At 39.1% G+C, this 20,630-nt stretch overlaps 1 protein-coding gene across 3 annotated transcripts in view; it reads left to right on the forward strand.

Annotated features, from left to right (window-relative positions):
- The window catches only part of NWD2 (NACHT and WD repeat domain containing 2), a 204,088-nt gene extending 184,266 nt beyond the window's left edge, over positions 1 to 19,822 (forward strand). For all 3 annotated transcript variants that reach the window (XM_003832152.5, XM_034958433.2, XM_034958434.2), the window contains exons 4-7: positions 940 to 1,143; positions 4,240 to 4,384; positions 9,161 to 9,750; positions 13,645 to 19,822. In XM_003832152.5, coding sequence (XP_003832200.3) covers positions 940 to 1,143; positions 4,240 to 4,384; positions 9,161 to 9,750; positions 13,645 to 17,577 — 4,872 coding nt within the window. In that variant the 3' untranslated portion in view covers positions 17,578 to 19,822. The remainder of the gene's footprint in view (positions 1 to 939; positions 1,144 to 4,239; positions 4,385 to 9,160; positions 9,751 to 13,644) is intronic.
- Positions 19,823 to 20,630: the final 808 nt, after the last annotated feature.

A 20,630-nucleotide genomic window follows, 5' to 3' on the forward strand; every position in this document is an offset into this window, starting at 1 on the left:
CATTTTATAACTTACCCTTTTCACTTAACATATACTTGTATACATCTTTCTAAGTCAATATAGTTGTATGATACAATTTAGTACATCCTTTGAATGAACATTTAGGTTATTACACAATTCTTTCAAAGAAACTAATTCAGCATAAATATTCTTGTAAGTCCTGATTTGCATCCTTAATTATTTTCTAAAGACAAATTCCCAGAAGAAAAAAATGCCAAGTAAAAAGTTATATAGATTTTTAGGGCTCTGAATACATATTGCCTGATTAGGCTTCAAATGCTAGATCATTTTACACGCCCATCAGCACTCTATGGTTATTTTCTCACACCTTGACATAAGGCTGAGTACATATTTGTTCATTGTTTTTCTGTGAGAGGTTTCTTTTGCCAATTTAATAGAGAGAAAATGCTCTCTTGTTTAATTTTGAATTTTTTTTTCAGTTGCCAGTGGGGTTACTAGTAGTATCACATTCAGTGATGTCATACTTCTTTTTATTGTAGCAGTGTGAATCTGAAGCTTAGAATTATGCTATCAGTTCTTGACAGAGCAGTTCTTTGGTTTGAGGCTTTACATGTTTGACATTTTTAAGGTCTAGCACATCGTTTTTCTTTGATATGAACAAACAAATCTCAGAGTAGATCAGCTTTTGTTGTATTATGTAAACTTTGAGAAAGTAAATTGGCTGCAAAAACTCTTTATTTTGAATTCATCTGATGTGATATGCAGTCTCATTTCTCAGCCTCTAAATAATTTGTTGTAATATAGTTGATCTAATTTTACTTAGGAAATCAACTATCCACTGTGACCAAAAGAGAAAACTGATGGAGCAATGTATCTTGTTATCTATTGATTAATATTTATTCAGTGACCATGTGATGTGAATACTAAAATGAACTTTCTTGGTGATACACTAAATTGAACTTTCTTGTTGATACACAGGGACTATTAGGTGAAAAATATGGGAATATCCGAATCCCTGGAGAAGTTGAAGCCTCAGAGTTTGAAATGATTTTGGATGCCGCCATAGAGGCAAAGCTGGAGACCAAGTTGCTGGAGGAGTGGTACTGTCGAGATGAGAACTCGGTGCCAGCAGCCTATTACCTCAGACCCAAGTCAGAAATGCTGAGAAGCAATAGAAATGCAGTAAGCTGCCTTTCCCTCCAGCCTATGGATCTGTCCATTACTACATTTGTTACCATTTACGTCATCCGGGGTGGTGCTGCACAGAAAAGGCAGAGTAGACAGAAAGTTACTCTGCCCTAGGCCCCAGGTTTTCCTTTTAACAACTAAATCCACACTGATCCTTAGGCAAACACAAATGAAACCACAATGCCATATCACTTTACACCCGTTAGGATGGCCATCAAAAAGTCAAAAGATAATAGGAGTTGGAGAGGATGCGAAGAAAAAGGAACCCTGTTACACTGTTGGTGGGACTGTACATTCGGGCAGCCTCTCTGGGAAACAGTATAGCAGTTCCTCAAAAAATTAAAAATAGAACTACCCACTTCTGGGTATATATCCAAAGGCAATAAAATCACTGTCTTGAAGAGATATCCACACTCCCAGGTTCATTGCAGAATTGTTCACAATAGCCAAGATATGGAAACAGTCTAAGTGTCTGTCAGCAAATGAAAAGATAAAGAAAATGTAGAAGGAAATTAAGGAACATTTATATACACACATACTGTGATATTATTCAGTCTTTTTAAAAGAAAGCAATCCTACCATTTACAGCAACATGGATGAATCTGGAGGACATTATGCTAAGTGAATTAAGCCAGGCCCAGAAAGACAAATACCATATGATATCACTTACATGTGGAATCTAAAAACGTTGAGTTCATGGTAACAGAGAGTAGAAGTGTATTTACAAAGGTCTGGGATTTAGAGGAAATAGAGAGATGTTGGTCAAAGGGCACAAACTTTCATGGTGTCTATAGTTAATTATAAACCTGAAATTGGCTGAGAGAGCAGATCTCCAGTGTTCTTACCACCCACCAAAACAAAGGAAATTATGTGAGGTAGTGGATTTGTTAGTTAGCTTGATTGTGGTCACCATTTCACAGTATATACATAGATCAAAACATCACATTGTGCACCTTTAAAATTTAATGAAAAAAACTAAATCCAAAGCTAAGAAACTATAAATTGTCACTCACCTTTCCATTTAGCATCTCTGACTTTCCTTCTAGGCTAATTTTCCTTCCTCCTGAAGTATACCCTTTATAAGTTCCATCAATGAAGGTTTACTAGTGATACTGATTTTTACTTATTAATATTGGTATTATTAAACAATAATTTAATGAAATAATTTATTATTAATTCTTAATATTAATTGGTTAAAGTTCCATTAATGAAGCTCCCTTTGTTTGCTTCTCTGAAAAATTATTGTTTTGCCCAGTTTTCTATACTGTGTCTATTTGTTCTGATTGGTATATGTCATGCTTACTGTATCTGTGAATTCATATAGTCTCTTAATTCTAGAAAATTCTCAGTCATCATCTCATCAAACAATGCCTCTCCTCTGTTCCCTCTGTTCTTTCCTTGTGCTCCTTAATTACATTTGCCTTCAGCCATCTCAATCTGTCCTCTACAGCTTCTAATTCTCTTTCACATAATCAATGAAAATAGATCATTCCACATGATCAGTTAGGTTTACCCCAATATTCCCACCCAGAGAAACAATATTCATACAGATAATTACTTTGAATAATACATGTGAGGGTGAAGAAGAAAAAAAAAATCAAGAAAATTGATCACGTGAAACTGATCATAATCATATCATCATCATAATCATGATCAGTTTCACATGATCAATTCTCTTATCTCTGTGCTGCTTTCCAGAAGATAGCTTCAGATTATTTTTCCAGTTCACCAATTTTTTTCTTCAGCTGTATTCACTCTGTCTATACATTGAGTTTTCAAGTTTGACAGTTACAGTTTTTATTTTGTGAAAGGTTCATGTGTGCATTTGTTTTCTGTGGGAGGAAGGCCTTTGTAAAATCTACCTAGCTATTATTTATAGTCTCTTTTTAAATTTTAACTTAATATTTTTTCTTTAACATCTTAAACAGTTCATTTATATTCACGCATCTTATAGAGAGTGATGGAATGAGACTGATTCATGCTTGAGCATGATGGAAACGTTATTATCTACTTTCCAACTTGGCTCCCAAGTTTATGATAGGTCCTTTAAAAGCAAATGAAAAAGGAAGAGGGGAAAGGTGGACCTGTTCATTGAGTAGAATATTTAGGGAGATTGCAAAGAAGGCATGGATATCCAACCCTCTGCCAAAGAGAATGTCCTTGATTCAGTCAGCACCCAGGCAGTTCCAAGAGGACAGCTGTGGGTTATCCGCAGTTCTCCACTTCGGGATCTGTGTATTTGTCATTCTGGTATCCAACATAACACATTTTCTCTGTGCAATGGGAAATCATATCAGAATCCTTGATTTTTCTTCTTCTCCCTCACATATATTATTCAAAGTAATTATCTGTAACAATATTGCTTCTCTGGGTGAGAATATTGGGGTAAACCCAAACCATTTCCCAGTTAAAGATGCCAGGAGTAAATATAGATAGCAAAGAACCTGATACCCCAAGAAACCAGTTTCTACCATGATCTGGGGGATTTTCTCATATGTTACTATTTAATTTGCTTTAATTGTTTCTTCATTTATCTTTATGATCCACTAGGGAAATTGAGATTATTCCTAAAACCCCACATGATATTTCTGCATAAATTATTACTGAATAAATGAATGTGTGAATAAGATTATCAAGACTATATAAATGTTACTTTATTGGTAGGCAGTCCTCCCATTTTATCTCCCAGTGGACCATCAAAACAAATGAAGTTAAAACAAATAAAGACAATTAGATATAACATAAGAGCACCTCCCCTTTAACTTTCTCTCCCCTTTGGAGGACACCAGAGATTATTTTCTTATGGCATTTGTATCAAAACTCAAAAGGGAAAAGCATGGTATATAAGAAAGTCCGACAAACACATTGTATTTGGATCACACCCTTGTGTAACTTGGTCAAGTTCACATGCAACACAGAAATAATTTCTAACTTTCAGGGTTATTGAGATTAAATTAGACACTGTCTGTAAAGCACCTATCATAGTATTGGCACATAGTAGGCCTTCAAATAATAGAAATTTTCTTGTTCTTAAATATTATTTTTCTTTGATGATTATAAGACTAATTTCTCCCTTTTACATTTCTATAGATGCAGCCTTCTACCAATGCTGAAAATGAGAAGACATGGCAAGAGATATCAGATGAGATCAAGAAGATATTTAAGGCTGCTGTAAAGCTGTTACACGAAAAGGGTAAAATGAAACACAGCCAGGCTAAGAGGTACCTGTTCTCAGGTAATTTTCCCATACCTTCAGTAAAATAAGAAATGTATCATTAATAGGTACATCTACTGCTTCCCTTTAATGCCCTGCAAATTTAATCTCATTTACTGCCTGGTGAAATTTAATTTTTCTAAATGTTCCCATGTTCTGGAGAAGCAAATGTTCTTTTGTTTTAATTATAGAAAAGCCTTCCCTTAACTCTAAGGCTTCTCTAGAAAATGTGATTTTAAAAGAAGCCAGAGGTGGCCCCGGATATAATTGACCATATTCTGCCATGATTTCTCAGTTGAGCTGTTCATTCATCACTCACCTGCTTATCCAGCAAATATTAATGGATCTATTGAGTTCCTACATGCCAAGCACTGGGGAGACAACACTGAGTAAAAACACAAGGTCTCAGGCCTCCTGCAACTTATTTTTTTAGAGGGAGGAAAAATATTCATAAAATATATATTCATAAATGATAGCCAAGTAATCAAATAAATGAACAAGATCGTATCAAAAGTGATTGGTAAGTATTAGGAGTAAAATAAAGCACAGTCATAGGATAATAGTGACTGATAAAGGATGTGGGGATCCAGATTTAGATGAGGTGGGCAAAAAGGAGATGACTTTGGACCTGAATTACGGAAGAAAATCAGAACTGACAGTGCCATATGCATCTAAGGTAGAGAATTCCCAGCAGAGGGAGCAACAGATTTAAGATTTCTGAGACAGGAACGTGCTTAGCTAATTCCAGGAGCAGGAAAAATAAAAGATAGCTTTACTTTTTTTTTTCTTTTTTTTTTTAACTTTTACAGAGAGGGAGAGATGAGGACAGAAGTTGGGCACAGGCCGTAATAGGAACCTTGTGTTTTATTCTGGGCGAGATGGGAAGCCATCAGAGGGTGTGGCACAAGGGATTTGGTAGGATCTAATTTAGCATTAAAATAAAAACCTCTCCAGCTATTTGGTAGGCTCAAATTTAACATTAAAGTAAAAACCCACCCAGTTATTCAGGTATACTTCAGTCTATACCATACCAAGCATTCTGCGTACAGAGGCTCACCTGTTGGCCTTTCTCAGCCATGGAAAGGAAGCTTTATCATTAGAAGTTGCTCAGGAAATTACAGAACTGAAGGAATATGTCAGTCATAGTTTCCAGGGAACAAACACAACTAGTAAAAGTAGTCAGATGTGTAGCATTTATTTTGAAAGTTGATAGTAAAAATTTATAAAGGGAAAAACTATAATAGCTGCGTTTTCAGATTGGTTTTGAAATGGTGCGGCAAAGCATTCGTGAAAACCTAAAAGGCACTTGGTAATCATTCTCACTGGATCCATGTGGGTGAAGCTCAGAGAAGTTACAAACCATTTTGACAAATTCCAGAAGGAAGCTGCTTTTAAAAATTAGGTCTTATTTAAAGTCTTCCTGAAAATACCACAATCGTCAGGAATAAGTACTATATTTAAATATATAGATCAGGGTATATCCTTGTTCCTTTGGAACCTTTAGATCCACCTTTGAGGCTCAGGCTCTTCACCTTTATCAAAGACAGAACAACCCTGTTCCTTCAAGAGCTGTCTTAGAAAAAAGTACCTAGAGTGAAGCTTTCCTATTATTTATGTAAAAAACACCAGTCTGGGGAAGTCATCCTCTTATTTACAATCGCACAGCTCCAGTGTTTGGTTATTTCACTGGCAAACACTTGTCCTAGCTTTCCCCACACAGTGAAGAACTGTGTCCACATAGATAGCCATGTGAAGATGAGAAATTTCATGTGAGCCACTACAAGTGGAGTGTTTTCTGCTTGGGGTTATATCTCCTGAAGATATACATGCTCATGACAATTTTACTTATTTTACGTTCAAACTCCTTTTAAGATCATGTCTGCACAATCAAAATTGCTGACGTGCCAACTCTTTCAAACGGATATAGTATATATTATATTTTTAGAAATCTTGAAATAAGAATACTGGATAGAACCTGTTAAAGGTGTATTGTTTATGTTTGAATGTAATTTTTCACACTTCTAGTTTCACCTTTTTAAACAACAGGAGAGGACAAGAAATAAATTAGACTCTAAAATGGTGCCCTTCTGAGAACATCAAAACTCAGTGGCCTTGGGAATCGTAAAGAAATTAATTCCTCAAGGATAATAGTTACCAGGACTGGAAACCTATTTCCACCATTACCTTCAGTGGATGCTCTCACTGGTTAAATTTCAGGACATTAAGGAACATGCAAAAACAGAAAATAAATATAATATTCTAATAATGCCCTAAAATTCTAAAATTTATAATATTTATAGATAGGCATCAGAAACTGTGAATAAAATTCCCATAAAATCATAAGCATGCACTTCGCCTCTAAAAATAACTCTGTAGAGTTGCCTTTGTATCATAGCTCTCATTTATTTAGGTATATTTAAGTCTATACCATACCAGGCATTCTGTGTACAGCATTTATCCCCCCTGAGCCAAGCTTAGATGGGCTCTGCCAAATTAGTTTATCTGTATTTCGTTTTTTGCTCCATTTGTGATCAACACTTCTGCTTGATACACTCTTTTCATAAATGTGATAACAATGTCAAGTTATAGTTGAATTGCTTTCTGGGAGTCAAAGGTGGCAGAGCATATCTCTGATTATAATGCATTATATATAGATACTACAGTTTGACCGCTTCCTTTCTCTTCATGATGCTCTCAGAATGTAGCAAGCTGTTAATCCAACCTGCTAGCATTTTACACAGATGACTAGAAAAGAGATGGGTCCAAGGCTGCTTTCTGTAGTAGCTCATGATGTCCAGATTTCTGGCATCTTCCCTTATCTACATTATAACAAGTTCTTACTCTTCCTTAAAAAGAATAGTAGACATATGTTTATAAGCTCCTTTAACTGGCTTCCTTAACCAGCTTGCTCAATTAAAACCCTTTGTAAAATGTACTGATGCTCATGACACAGCTTACTAGACACTGGTAGCTATGAAAATATCTTTTTCATTTGGGTTGAAAATTTCCATTGAAAGGCTCTCATTACTGAAAAAATATTATCACAAGAGTTCCACCGAAAGGAACCATTTTTAAATAAAATTCTCACCCTTCTTAATAGTTACATTACAGAATATATGTATATATATTCTAGATTTTGCTTGACATTGGAGTTATGACCAGCATATAATTTTTTTCAATTTATAGCCAGACCAGCCCTGTGTATTCAGAGCCTCCCTGACAGAAATTCACAATCTGAGATTAAAGCACCTGCAGATTCTGTGCCTGATGAGGGCCAACTTCCCGCTCACAGATGGCGGTCTTCTTGCTGTGTCCTCACAGGGCAGGAGGGCAAGGGAACTCTCTGAGATCTCTTTTATATGAACACGACTTTCATTCATAAAGGCTCTGCCCTCATGAACTAATCACCCAAACGCCCCACCTCCTAACACTATCACACTGAAACCTAATCAGGTTTCAACATATAAATTTCTGGGAGACACAAACATTCAGTTTTTATAGGGCTCCATAATGGATTATTTTTCTCAATGTTCTGTTTTCTCTCACCATTGTATCCTAAGCGGCTGTCATCATGCCTGGAATATAAAAGGTGTTCAATGAAGAGCAATTACATGAAGGAAAGGGATGGGGAAGGAGGAAGAAAGGAAGAGCAGCCAATTTTAAGAATACTTGCTTTGTCATTCATTTCCATTAGCTTATTTTACATATTTTTAATTTTTCCCTGCACAATGATGTTTTCATTACTACTGACCCAGTTTAAAATTTTCTTATGGGGACACAAATTATTTATAATATATATGTACTTGTGTGCAAGCATATGTATTGTAAGCCATAATACGGTATATGTTAGAAGAAATGAAGTTATATACTAAGTCACTTTTTCTGTACTTGTTCTGATGGATATTATAACAGTGACATAGATCACCCAGATTGATCAGTCATCAGAATATAATTATATTTTGCCTTAAAATGTGCTTTTGGGCTGGGCGTGGTGGCTCACACCTGTAATCCCAGCACTTTGGGAGGCTGAGGCAGGTGGATCACAAGGTCAGGAGAAAGAGACCATCCTGGCTAACACGGTGAAACCCCATCTCTACTAAAAATACAAAAAATTAGCCGGGCATGGTGGCGGGTGCCTGTAGTCCCAGCTACTTCGGAGGCTGAGGCAGGAGAATGGTGTGAACCCAGGAGGCGGAGCTTGCAGTGAGCCGAGATTGCGCCACTGCACTCCAGCCTAGGCGACAGAGCGAGACTCCGTCTAAACAAAAAAAATAAAATAAAATTTTGCTTTTGTATTGATATTTGATCATATCTGACTAGGACTCAATATACCTCAAACAAAATGGTGAGGTCACTTTGTTAAGGAAAGACTGACAAGAAACGGTTAACTAGTTACATCCTTCAGCCTCCTCCTCTTTCTTTCCTGGCCCAGATGGGTCCCTGCTGTTCCCTCTTAGAACCTCTGAAGTCTGAGAGGAAAACTGAGCAGCAATTAGAAATAGTGGATATTAGAAATATCCACTATAACTTTGATATGCTTTCTTTATTATGCTTATGTCCAACCTCTTCCTAAACTTGGGGAGAAAATTAGATAATTTTATGTAAAACCTGTTCTCCCGGGTTGCTGGCTTATTAGGAAAAGACAAATAGGAAATCAAGAAATTATTCTAAAGATTACTTCGCTACAAACCATAAGCAAAATAATTTACCACTAATGACTAAGTGTTGACTATTGGGAATGTGGGTGTGTTGCTCCTTTGTTCTAAGCAATAAACTCCTTCTTATATTTTCTTTCAGCTATAGAGGATGAGTTTGACTTTGCTCTGGGAAAACAAACTCCGGCATTTCTAAAGAAGTGTGTTTGCTACATTAGGAAAATTGCTAACATTGAGCGCTTTGTGAAAATCCCAGAGATGGGAAAATACATGGATATAACTGGAACAGAACCGAGGATTATTCGGGACCCAGAAGCCCAAGAGAAGCTGATAAAACTCAGGGATGAATTTATTCCTACTATTGTTGCATCATCTAATCTGAGAGTGTACACATCTGTTACTCATTGTGACATGAAACTAGGCTACTCCCAAGACATAGAAAATCATTACATCGAAGGACTTGGTAAACAATTTTATGAGGACATGATTGATATAATTCAGGCAACGATACAACAGAATTTTGACACTGAAACTGATACACTCTATGACGAAATCCTTCAACATTCATCATTATGTAAAACATACGCCTCCTTCTATGAGTACAAATGTGAATCTCTAAACATAGTGCATAACTACATTCTTCCAAGCAAAGCTGGACACATCAACCCTCTTATTATATATGGTGGGCCATGCACTGGGAAGACCCTTCTGCTAGCTGAAGTAGCAAAGAAGGTAAAAGCCTATTCTTTCCCATGTATATTTGTAAAAACTTGTACTTTTGGAAAATGGTAAATTAATCAAATTCATTTCTACTTTCTGAGTTTACTATGTGAATTATAGTTGGTCTTTTAGGAGTGAATACTTCAGTGCTTCTTTTTTGCTGGTATAACAGTTATATTGAGAGAGCAAAATTCATGGGGTACAACTGGAAAGCAAGTTTATTTTTTTCTTTCACTGTTCAGACTCATGTTGTGGGCTAGTTCCCATCCCTCCCCCCATTTGGAAGAAAACCCAGGCCAATCTCAATAACTGTTCTCATCCCTTTCAGACAAGGACAAGCCCTCTGGTCACTCCTGTCTGCTAAATCAGTCTCAGTTCAGTAATGAGTATGTCCAGGCTAAGGTAAAAATGAAAATATCAGTCTACACCTTTCTTCCCCATCTGGGGCCTCTCATAAACAAGGCACCTACAGTGGGAAATGGGGATCTTCTTTCTTTTTCCACGTGGCACTTCTTTCTCTCCTTTCCTAATCCCAATGACATTTATGATTCCTATAAAGTCACAGTTTAGGGGATATGGGAAAGGTAAGGTGGCCAGAAAGTTATTACATAACCAGTGCTGTTCTGAACTGGACTGTGAACTCTCTGTTCTTAGCACATGTTTAAAGCTGCCTCCCATCTCTTTGGAGGCCTTTTCATGGCTTCCTGGAGGTCCTTCCCCTCCTGTACCTCTGCCCTATCTTCCCTGAGCATCTCTTACCTACAGTTGCCTAGACACAGGGGAATGCATCTTTTTTCTAGCTGGTTACTTCCTCAGCGCCTAGACATCCAGCAATGTGCTTCCAGTACCTTTCTGCTAAGATCCTGTCTACATCCCAGCACACTCCTTAGACAGGACCTGCGAAAAGCAAACAGAAACCCTCGTCAGCTCACTGTAGCCTGCCGTCCACATGTAGCACATGGGAAACACTCAGGTATTGTTTTGCCCTGAGGAACTCTAGACCTCTGGGCCAGTCCCAGCCCTGTAGCTCTGTCTCACTTCTCCATCACAGCAGCTAGGCAGCCTCAGTCACTCAGCCTTCATGGTTTCCAGATGTCACTAGGTACCAGATGCCTGTATCCCCAGGCTGTAGGGGGCATTCTATAGGTGGTCCACTAAAGTCCCTTCCTCTTGGCTGGAAGTCAAGGACAGGCATCTCTCTGACCTCCTTCTAGGGAGGGGGAGGTGAGAGAAACAACCCGCAGCACCCTGATCCCCACCATTTTTCCCTGCCTCTCCAGTCTTCTTTTTCAGACTAGCAGTGGGTAATCTATTAACAGTAGCAAAACTGGTTTTCAGAACCTCCCTTTCAAGTCCTGCATGATGGTCTGGAACCTCACTTTGGAATGTGGTATCTGCTGAGTTGGCTCTTCAGCCTAAACAGGATGAAACTAGTTCCATTATTTTTAACCTCCTCTTCCCTTAGTGTCAAAGTGTGGTGGTTTATTTTATTATGGTGTTAATTCTGAAGCTCTGTGTTATTGTTCCCATGGTGACTCTCTTAAGAACAGAACTTTCTTTAAGTTCACGAATATTCTCATAACCTGTCATGTGCTACATAATCTCAAATTGGTCCTCTTGAAGACAAGAACAGAGACAGTTGCATTGCACTGTATGTGAGGATTAGGTTCCAAAGTAAGCCCATAGGTGAAATCAGGTATATTCCATTTACCTTTGAAAAGTCCATAGGAAGTCTAATTTGCTTTTTCTTAATCTATCAAGCCCAGCTGGGTTTTCTGCTTGTGTTAGAAGATATAGCTTTTTCTTTAATTAAGCACCAGATGAAGTAGCAGGTTTATATTTAGGGTCCACATTGCATTGCATAAATTGTGTATGCATATGTTTATGTGCCTTTGAACAGGAATTTGTATGTGTATCTTCAAACTTTAGAATTATTCCAAGTAAGCAAGATAGTAACACCATGAGGGGCACCTGAGAACTGAAACCAAATGAGTAAACATTCACATATGCCATTTTGTAATCACCCTAGGGCCCTTTTCCTTGTGGAGGAAAGGAGCATACAGGCTGCTGGAGGAAACAAATATCGTTCAATTTGACTAAGTCAGAGGTTCATGTGATGCACCTCCACATGCTCTAGCACAAGAGGTCAAGACTTATGTGGGATGTGCTGATTCCCTGCACAGATAAGCAGTCCCAGTGAGGCAGAGTGTGGCAACTGTTCAGAGTTGGTCAGTTTAAGGAATAGCTTTCTGAGCTCTTGCTCTTCTGGATATTTTGTCCAATAGCCTGAGTCTGTCTATTGACTATCCAGGAGTCGGGTCCTCCAAGAAACTGTGCCTCTTTTTAGGTCCTCTGCCTGCGCTTCACTTACCTTTCTCCTGGGGAATGTCTGACTCACCGTCAACAACAACCTGTTCTGTCCTGTGACCTCATGTCCCTTTGAGGATGCAGATAGATATCTCATTTTTATCTCACGTGTCACCCAGCATTTCCATGACCATGAGCTCGTGATGGTAGGGCTGCTCTCTACAGACATCACATGTTCAGCAACATGTGACTGGGAGGACGGAGGAGGATGCCTATAGTTATCATAAGCAATCAATGTAGAAACAAACCGGTGTTTTCAGATTTACCACCAAAGGATAGTTGTTGAATGACAAGATTATCTTCCTTGAAATCAGCTTCAAAGGTTGAGGCTAAACAACAGCAACAAAATGTTTATTTTCCTCAACAGCTCCTTATAAAACTGACCTCCATAAATCTTTCTAATTTTATTCATGCCTTAACCTGAACTATCTCTTCTGAGGAAGCAAAGTTCACAAACTTACCTCCTAATGTGTAAAATCACTCTTCCTTATCTCAGGCATATCCTTGGTAAATTCCAAGGATAACTGAAAGACTTTATTTTCCTAAAAATACTCATTGGAGTATTTTATGCCTTGGGCATATTTCTTCTTATACTGACCTTTCAAAACAGAAAGACTAAACTTAGTGGGCTCCTCACATATTTTATCCTTTAACACCACAGAGTATTTAAAAAATGAAAGAATGAAAAGTCAGGTATGACTTCTACTCCAGCTTTGTCTCTTGGTGACCATTTAACTCTGAGCAGTCATTTATCCAGCTTGGGCCTCAGTTTCCTCTCCTATTAAATGACACTGTAATCTCATCTACCCTTCAGAGAGATAATGTGAGGACTGATGGCTGCATGTATATAAAATCAACTATCTGTTACAAAGCACAACGTTTAACAAAGCTCTTTTAACCACCATTCTGTGGATTTTATAACAGATAAATAATAATCAAAATTATGACCCTATAACACCATAAAATTATCTCTAAATCATAAAAGATTATATTCAAAGTAATTTCAGTACTGAATATTTTTATTGCTTTCTAATTAATTGGAAATTTGGTCAGCCATATATGACATTATATGCTCTCAATTAATACATATATTTAACTTAATATAATATGTAAATCATTACTTATCCATTCATTAAACACTTACAAAGGACCTACTGTGTGCCAACAACTGCACCAGGAAATGGGTATTCATTCAGTGATACAAAGCTGACCATACTAGATATCTATATTTATAATTCATGAAACACCTTGTATCTTCTGGAATACAAGCTAAATATTGCCGAATGAGTGAAAAATACTATTATTGCTACTTTAGTACACTCAGTAAGGGTAATCCTGAGGGTCTCACCTGTAGATTTTGGTACAGAAGCTTCATGGCCGTTCTTTGGCCTTCTCAGAGGGTTTTTCCAATTTTTGGTCCTAAGCTATTTCCTGCACAGCAGAGGTGACCAGAAGTCTGAGCTCTGGAGAGAGGCAATGTTATCACATATGACCATGTGAACACATATTACCATTCTAAACTCCACTTTTGTGTTTCAGGCTTATGGCTGGCTACATGAGGACACAGGACCAGAATCTGACCCAGTAGTCATCGTGAGATTTCTAGGAATGACAGACATGAGCTCTGACCTTAGGACTCTCCTTCTAAGTGTTTGTGAACAATTGGCAGTTAACTACCGGTGTCTGGTTCAAAGCTACCCTAAGAAGATCCATGACCTCTGTGACTTATTTATAAATCTTTTGAATGAGTCTTCACTGCAGAGACCTCTAGTCATAATATTCGATGCACTAGAGCAGCTCTCAGAGAATGATGATGCCAGGAAGCTTTGGTGGCTCCCAGCTCACCTGCCCCGCTTTGTCCGGATAGTCCTTTCCACGCTGCCCAACAAACATGGGATCTTGCAGAAACTAAGGTGCCTTATCCATGAAGAAGACAACTACATCGAGCTGATTCCCCGAGACAGGAAGATGTGCAGCCAGGTCCTCAAACACCAGCTGCTGCGCGTCAAAAGGAAGGTCACATCAGGCCAGCAGATTTATGTGAACAACGCATTATCCAAGTGCACACTGCCAATGTTTGTGAACCTGACCTTCAGGGAGGTGAGACACTGGAGATCTCACAAAGACGTCGATGAATCCTCCCTCTCTGTCACCGTTCATGAAAGTATAGAGCAGTTATTCTGGTCCTTGGAGAAGAAGTGTGGTCAGAAACTGGTCTCTAGGGCTCTTGGTTACATCACCATGGCCAAAATGGGCCTGAGTGAAATGGAACTGGAGGATGTGTTAGCCCTAGACAACAGTGTAATGAGTGAGCTCAAAGAAAACACCAGACCCAGCAATCCCCTGAGAGTACCTTACTTGTACATTGCAAGGCTCAAGGAGGGTCTCAGTGGATACCTAATAGAAAGACATGTGAAAAATGTCACACTCCTAGTCTGGGCCAACAGACACCTGCAGCTCATAGCCCAGAAGCTATATCTGCAGGATGACAATGACCTGCGTGAAATGCACACCATCCTAGCAGATTATTTTCTGGGGGTTTGGTCAGGGGGCAGGAGGAAAGCCTTCTGCCTCGAGGACCCCTACTTGAATGGCTGCCTTGACTTGGAGAACAGAAGTTTGCTGGAGGAAGAAAAGCACTTCATGGAACAGGCTTCCTTTGACAGGCAGGCTCCAGACCAGCCCTGGGTTTTCCAGTGTAATCCCCTGGAACCTGACATCTTTTTCGTCAATCATCGGAAAATGTCTGAGCTGTTGTACCACTTGACGAGGTGTGGAAAAACCGATGACCTGCTTTACGGCATCATCATGAACTTCAGCTGGCTTTATACCATGATCAAAATTGGCCAGTTTGACAAAGTGCTTTCAGACATTGAGCTGGCTTACAACTACTCGCAAGAGAAGGAGCTGAAGTTCCTGGCCAACACCCTCCGCAGCATCAAAAACAAGGTCATTGCATTTCCCGGCTCCCTTTCAGCAGAGCTTCAGCAAAGACTGCTGCCTGTTGTAAGCTCCCTGCCCAAACTTAGACATCTTCTTTTAGAGTGTGATAAAGATGGGCCCAAATATTGCTCCATTGTACCACTGCATTCATCCATGGATGTGACATATAGCCCAGAGCGTCTTCCCTTATCATCCAGTCACCTGCATGTCACAGAGATCCTGCCTACCTGTAACCCCAGCACTGTCCTCACAGCTTTAGAAAATGGTTCCATCAGCACCTGGGATGTAGAGACTCGACAGCTACTCAGGCAAATCACCACAGCCCAGTCTGTCATCCTGGGCATGAAACTCACCAGTGATGAAAAGTACCTTGTGGTGGCTACAACAAATAACACCTTGTTGATTTATGACAATGTCAATTCTTGTCTCCTGTCTGAAGTAGAAATCAAGGGGACCAAGCATGGAAGCAGCGCCACCTACATCAATGGATTTACACTGTCCGCCAACCACGCCCTTGCATGGCTCGAAGCCAGCAAAGATGTCACTGTCATCGATCTGCTGTACGGATGGCCGCTTTACCAGTTCCACTGCTGGTATGAAGTGACGTGCGTCCAGTGCTCCCTGGATGGTCTGTATGCTTTCTGCGGCCAATACCTGAACACAACCACCATATTTCATTTAGGGAGTGGAGAAAAGTTATGTACAGTGACATCAGAATTTTCAGGTGGATTTGTGAAGTTTCTTCTTATCTTGGACACAGCTCAGGAAATGGTCATGGTAGACAGTGAAGGAAGTCTTTCTGTTTGGAATACTGAGGACATTTCCAGCCCCCAGCTGACTGATGACTTTGATTGCCGAAGAGAAGACAGTGAGGTGGTCAGCATTGAGCTTTCAGAAGACCAAAGTGCAGTTCTGATCTGTAAAGCCCTCAGCATTGAGCTCTTAGATACTGGTCTGTGGAAGGTGGCTGAAAAGTTCAGAGCCAAGCACAACGAACGCTTTATATCTGCCGTGCTGTCTAAAAATGGAGATTGTATCATCGCCACCATGGAAAATACCTCAGCTGTGTTTTTTTGGAGGCGGGACACAGGACAGTGTATGGCAAGCTTGCAGGAAATCTCAGGTTCCATTGTTAAGTTAGTGAAATCCAGTCACCACAATATGCTACTGTCTTTATCAACCAGTGGTGTTCTTTCCATTTGGGACATAGATATAATCACAGCTATGTCCAACATAGATAAGACTGGAAAACCCATCCAAAGTCTGTTGTTGCCTTCTAGAGGGGAAATCATTTACTCCCTGGATGGATCCGATTGTGTTCATAAGTGGAACTTCAGCAGTGGCTTCATCGAAGCAGTATTCAAGCATGAAGGAATAGTTGAACACTGTGTGTTAACATCCACTGGAGATATAATGGTGACATCAGATGACAAAAGCAGCCAGTATGTCTGGCACACCAGCAGTGGTGAAAACCTTTTTCGAATTAACGGGCAGAGAATATCTCAGCTGCTGATTACACACAATGACCAGTTTGTGGTCTCGCTCTGTGAGGAAAATGCCTCCAGGGTTTGGAGGCTCGCCACAGGCCACAGGGTCTGCAACATTCTGACCACTTTGCAGAATGCCTTTATTACCTCCGCAAATACCTTCGTGGTGGGAATGACTAAAAGCAAAGTGTTAGCAGTCAGTCTTTGGACAGGAAGTATCACCAAGAAATTTTGCTGTGAAGATGGGACCACCATCGTGAATTTTAAATTAATCCCTGACTGTCCTGATATCATCGTGTTTATCACATCGGCCGAGACTGTGAACATCTGGAGTCTGACAGATGAAGTGATCTGTCGGCGCGTGCAACTTCCAAACAACTTCTTGAAAAATCTGGAGGACTTTGAAATTTCTCCCAATGGAAAGCTAGGCATTATATCCAGGGGAGATGAAAACATCAATGTGCTAGATTTATACAGTGGTAAATTGCGGGTGGTTCACGCCTCTGGGATCATCTGGCGGCAGAGGTTGTCTCGGGATGGTCGCTACCTGGTATACATTTGTTTCCGAAATGGGGAGGAGGAGGATGAAAATGGTGCAATATTCAGTTTAATTGTAATGAGACTGGCAGATGGCAAAAATATCGGTGCTTGTTCCCTTTACAAAACACCAACTTTCCTTGCACTCTCCCAGAGGCACCTGAACATCATTGTGGGCTTTGATGATGGGAGTATAGGGATCTACACGGTAGTAGACCGTGTAGATGCTGCACTGAAAATCAAAATTGCCACTTCAAATAGCAGACAAATTTTCAACAATGCAACACACACCTCCAGGCCAAAGTGTAACAGTTATTGTTTTAAAATATCTGTGGATTGCTTATGGAGAGAGTCCACTGAGGTCTTTGCAAGAGACAGCCCCATCACAGTTAGTGACTCTACTGAGTCCAATGAAGCAACACCCTCCAAGAAACACAACTCTTGTTATGAGCGGGTATGCTCGGCCCTAGAAGCCAGGGGCCACAGCTATGCCCCTGATAACTGACAAAATGTTTTCCAGCTAAGCAGAAATATGTGATCCACGTACAGAAGGGAAAAAGATGTGCCCCAAATGATAAACTATTCATTTATTAAAAGGCAGGAGCGATGCTGGAATTCCAGTGTTTTATTAAGATGTTCATGAAATGGACAAATAGGTTAGTCTTGGGTGTGGTCTTTTTGTCAAAGTGTATCCAGAATGTCAGAATTTCTAGTAGTAGTATTTAAATGGTTACTTCATCTGAAAGGCAGAGGCTAAAAGTTTTTAAATTAGCTGTGTGGTGAGGCAGCATAATACATCCCACTGGTTAAGAAGAGAGACGCTAGAGTTATATACAGATCATTTGGATGGGAATTAGTTCTACAAAAATCAGCTGAAATCATGAAGACAAAGAGCTGCTTGACTTCAAATGATTGTGTGATAAGTAAACACAGCCTTAATCTCTCTTTACATTTTACAGTCCTGACAACTGTGTACACCTAGTCTGCAGTGAACGGTCTAAAGGTGCAAAATATGTAACAAAAATACCCAAGTGTATTCCCAGTTTCCCGAGAGATATGACCTGAAACATGAGACTGTGGACTGGACTGGGACAAGAACTAACTACCACTATCATAGGGCTACTGAACATGGAGAGTCAGTCTTTATTAAAAGACAGTTGCAACAATTGCATGCGAGGGTTTCTGTATAACAGAATATATGATTTTTAAACTATTTCCTGGGTTGCAAAAGAACACATTTAATAAGAAACAACAATCTTTTCGCATCTTTTTGAAATGCATATTTGTGCTGGGTGTAAAGAAGATTACAGGAAGGGCATTACAAATCTGGTCAAAACACCTGTCCATTTCCATCATTGTACTAACAGAAATCTGTACTATTTGGTCAGTTGTATGGAAGCATAAATATTCCCTAAATTCCTGCAGTTAGTCTTCATAGAAAGCAAGCTTTCTCAACATGCCATCTCTGAGATACTGATGACGTTTGCCTTACTCACATTCCTTCTCTTTCCTGTGTAAAATGCAGATAGATGACCAAATACTCTGGGATAAACTGAATATGCCTGTCTTTGTGCTAAAATATTCCATAAATCTTAAGGGTGTCCAGAAGTTCTTTATTGTCCTTGTTTGTAATCACTTTCTTACTTCTACACACCATCTGTATGCTTCTTTATCTGTTACTCTTCCTGATTGAGGACTCTTCTGAGCCTTTTATAGTCCTATCCATTTCAAAGCAGAAGCTGTGGAATGGTATTAAATATTTTTTAAAATTAATTCACCTGTTTAAAAGAAAACATTGCATCTCAAAAGGTGAAGATGATTGTTCTTTCTTCCATATCCTCCTTACGGCATGTCCTTGGATAACTTTTCAAAAGGTATCCACACTTTTGGTTGAGTTTAGTTTTCTTAGAAAGTAGAGAAGTAACACTTTACTAGAATAATGCACAAGGAATTGATTTGCTCTAGGCCCAGCTCTGCCATAAACTCATTGTGTATTCCTAGACAGGTCTTTAACTTCATCAGTGTGTTGTTTTTGTGAAGTGCAAAATAAAGATAGTGATAGTTTCTGCTGTAGCCCTCATAGGGACATTGGGAAGCAGTATAAGAAAAACTTCAGCAACATCATGATTATTGATGCTAATAGGAAAAATAAATTCATGTAACCCATAGAGAATCCAGGTCAATTGTATTTCCCCTTGGAAAGCAGTTTAACATGTAAGCGTTCAAAGATGTGATTCAGATAAAAATACCCAGGTCCATAGTGAAAGATGTTTTTCAGTATGTTACTTATGGTTTAGCTACTAGCCAGGGAGGTGGTAGCCCAGAGACGGCAAACCACATACAGATCACCTGGAGTTGATTATGAGTCTATGCTTTTGAGCTCTTTAGGCAACACATTCTCATTCCTGTCATTATCAGTTGAACCTCCATGCCACACATTTCTAAGAATTAAATGCCTAGATGGATTAAATGTAGTATGTGAATGTTCTATGTAAAAGCCAATAGAGTATACAAGTGACTTGAATGATTTTTCCTAACTTGTTTGCAACTGATAGCTCATATTGAATGTTTTTATGTAAACTTTGTATCGTTGGGAAGAATTACCCAATCAGAGATTTATATTTTCATAAATGTTACATTTAGTTAAATTTTGTTACAGAGTTGTTACACTAGAAAATTATTTCAGTCTTCAAACAATATACAGTCTTGTGTATGTATTATTTGTATGAATAAAAGATAAACTACTTAGATTGGTGTGCTGTTTTTCTCCCTCATTTTTGGCAGATGTGATTAGAGACCTTCAGTAATAATAATAACTGTTCATGCTTACTGCTTATGTTGCACCAGGCACTGTACTTGGAGCTTTGCATGTACTAAGCCATTTAAACTTCACAACAGCCCTGTGAAGTAGGTACTGTTAGCATTCCAAATGTATAGGTAAAGAAACCTAGAAACAGGGGTCCAGGGAGAATAGCTGAACAAGATTTCAGTGCACTCTCAGTGTCTTTTTCCTTAACTTTCTCAAAGTACATCAAAACAGAGCATTTAGTATCTAGTAGGCACTTAGAGATCAATAATGACCTGCAAGGTGTTTTCTAACTTGCAGGTGGGAGACTGGGCTAGCTCTGAAGATCACTGAAATTTGCTGCAAACTCTCAGGTTTTTCAGGTATACAGAAATAGTTGATGAATTCATTAATAGAAGGATGGGGAGGAAAGAGAAGAAGGATGATGACTGAGGAGTTGTCTCTCTCATAAATTCCCTTTGCGTGAACGAGCAGGACCAAGGGGAGCCTTCCCACATGCCCTTTCTTCCATCTCTTGCCTCTTGGATCTGAGAATCCACACACGCACCAAAAAATATTTTTAAAAAACAGAAACAGAGGAGTATTGGTGAGCTTAAGTGATGATACATAGGAAATAATCTGAAAGCTAGTATCTAGTTGTCATGAAATAATTGTTCTCAGAGAAACTTTAATGTGTTACGAAAATAAATTATTCTGGTTTATTGCCTGCATCACATGGCTGAGACTAACGTGTTCAAAATTTACCACCACTG

The sequence above is a fragment of the Pan paniscus genome, chromosome 3 (genome assembly GCF_029289425.2).
Source record: "Pan paniscus chromosome 3, NHGRI_mPanPan1-v2.0_pri, whole genome shotgun sequence".
In the NCBI taxonomy this organism is placed as follows: domain Eukaryota; kingdom Metazoa; phylum Chordata; class Mammalia; order Primates; family Hominidae; genus Pan; species Pan paniscus.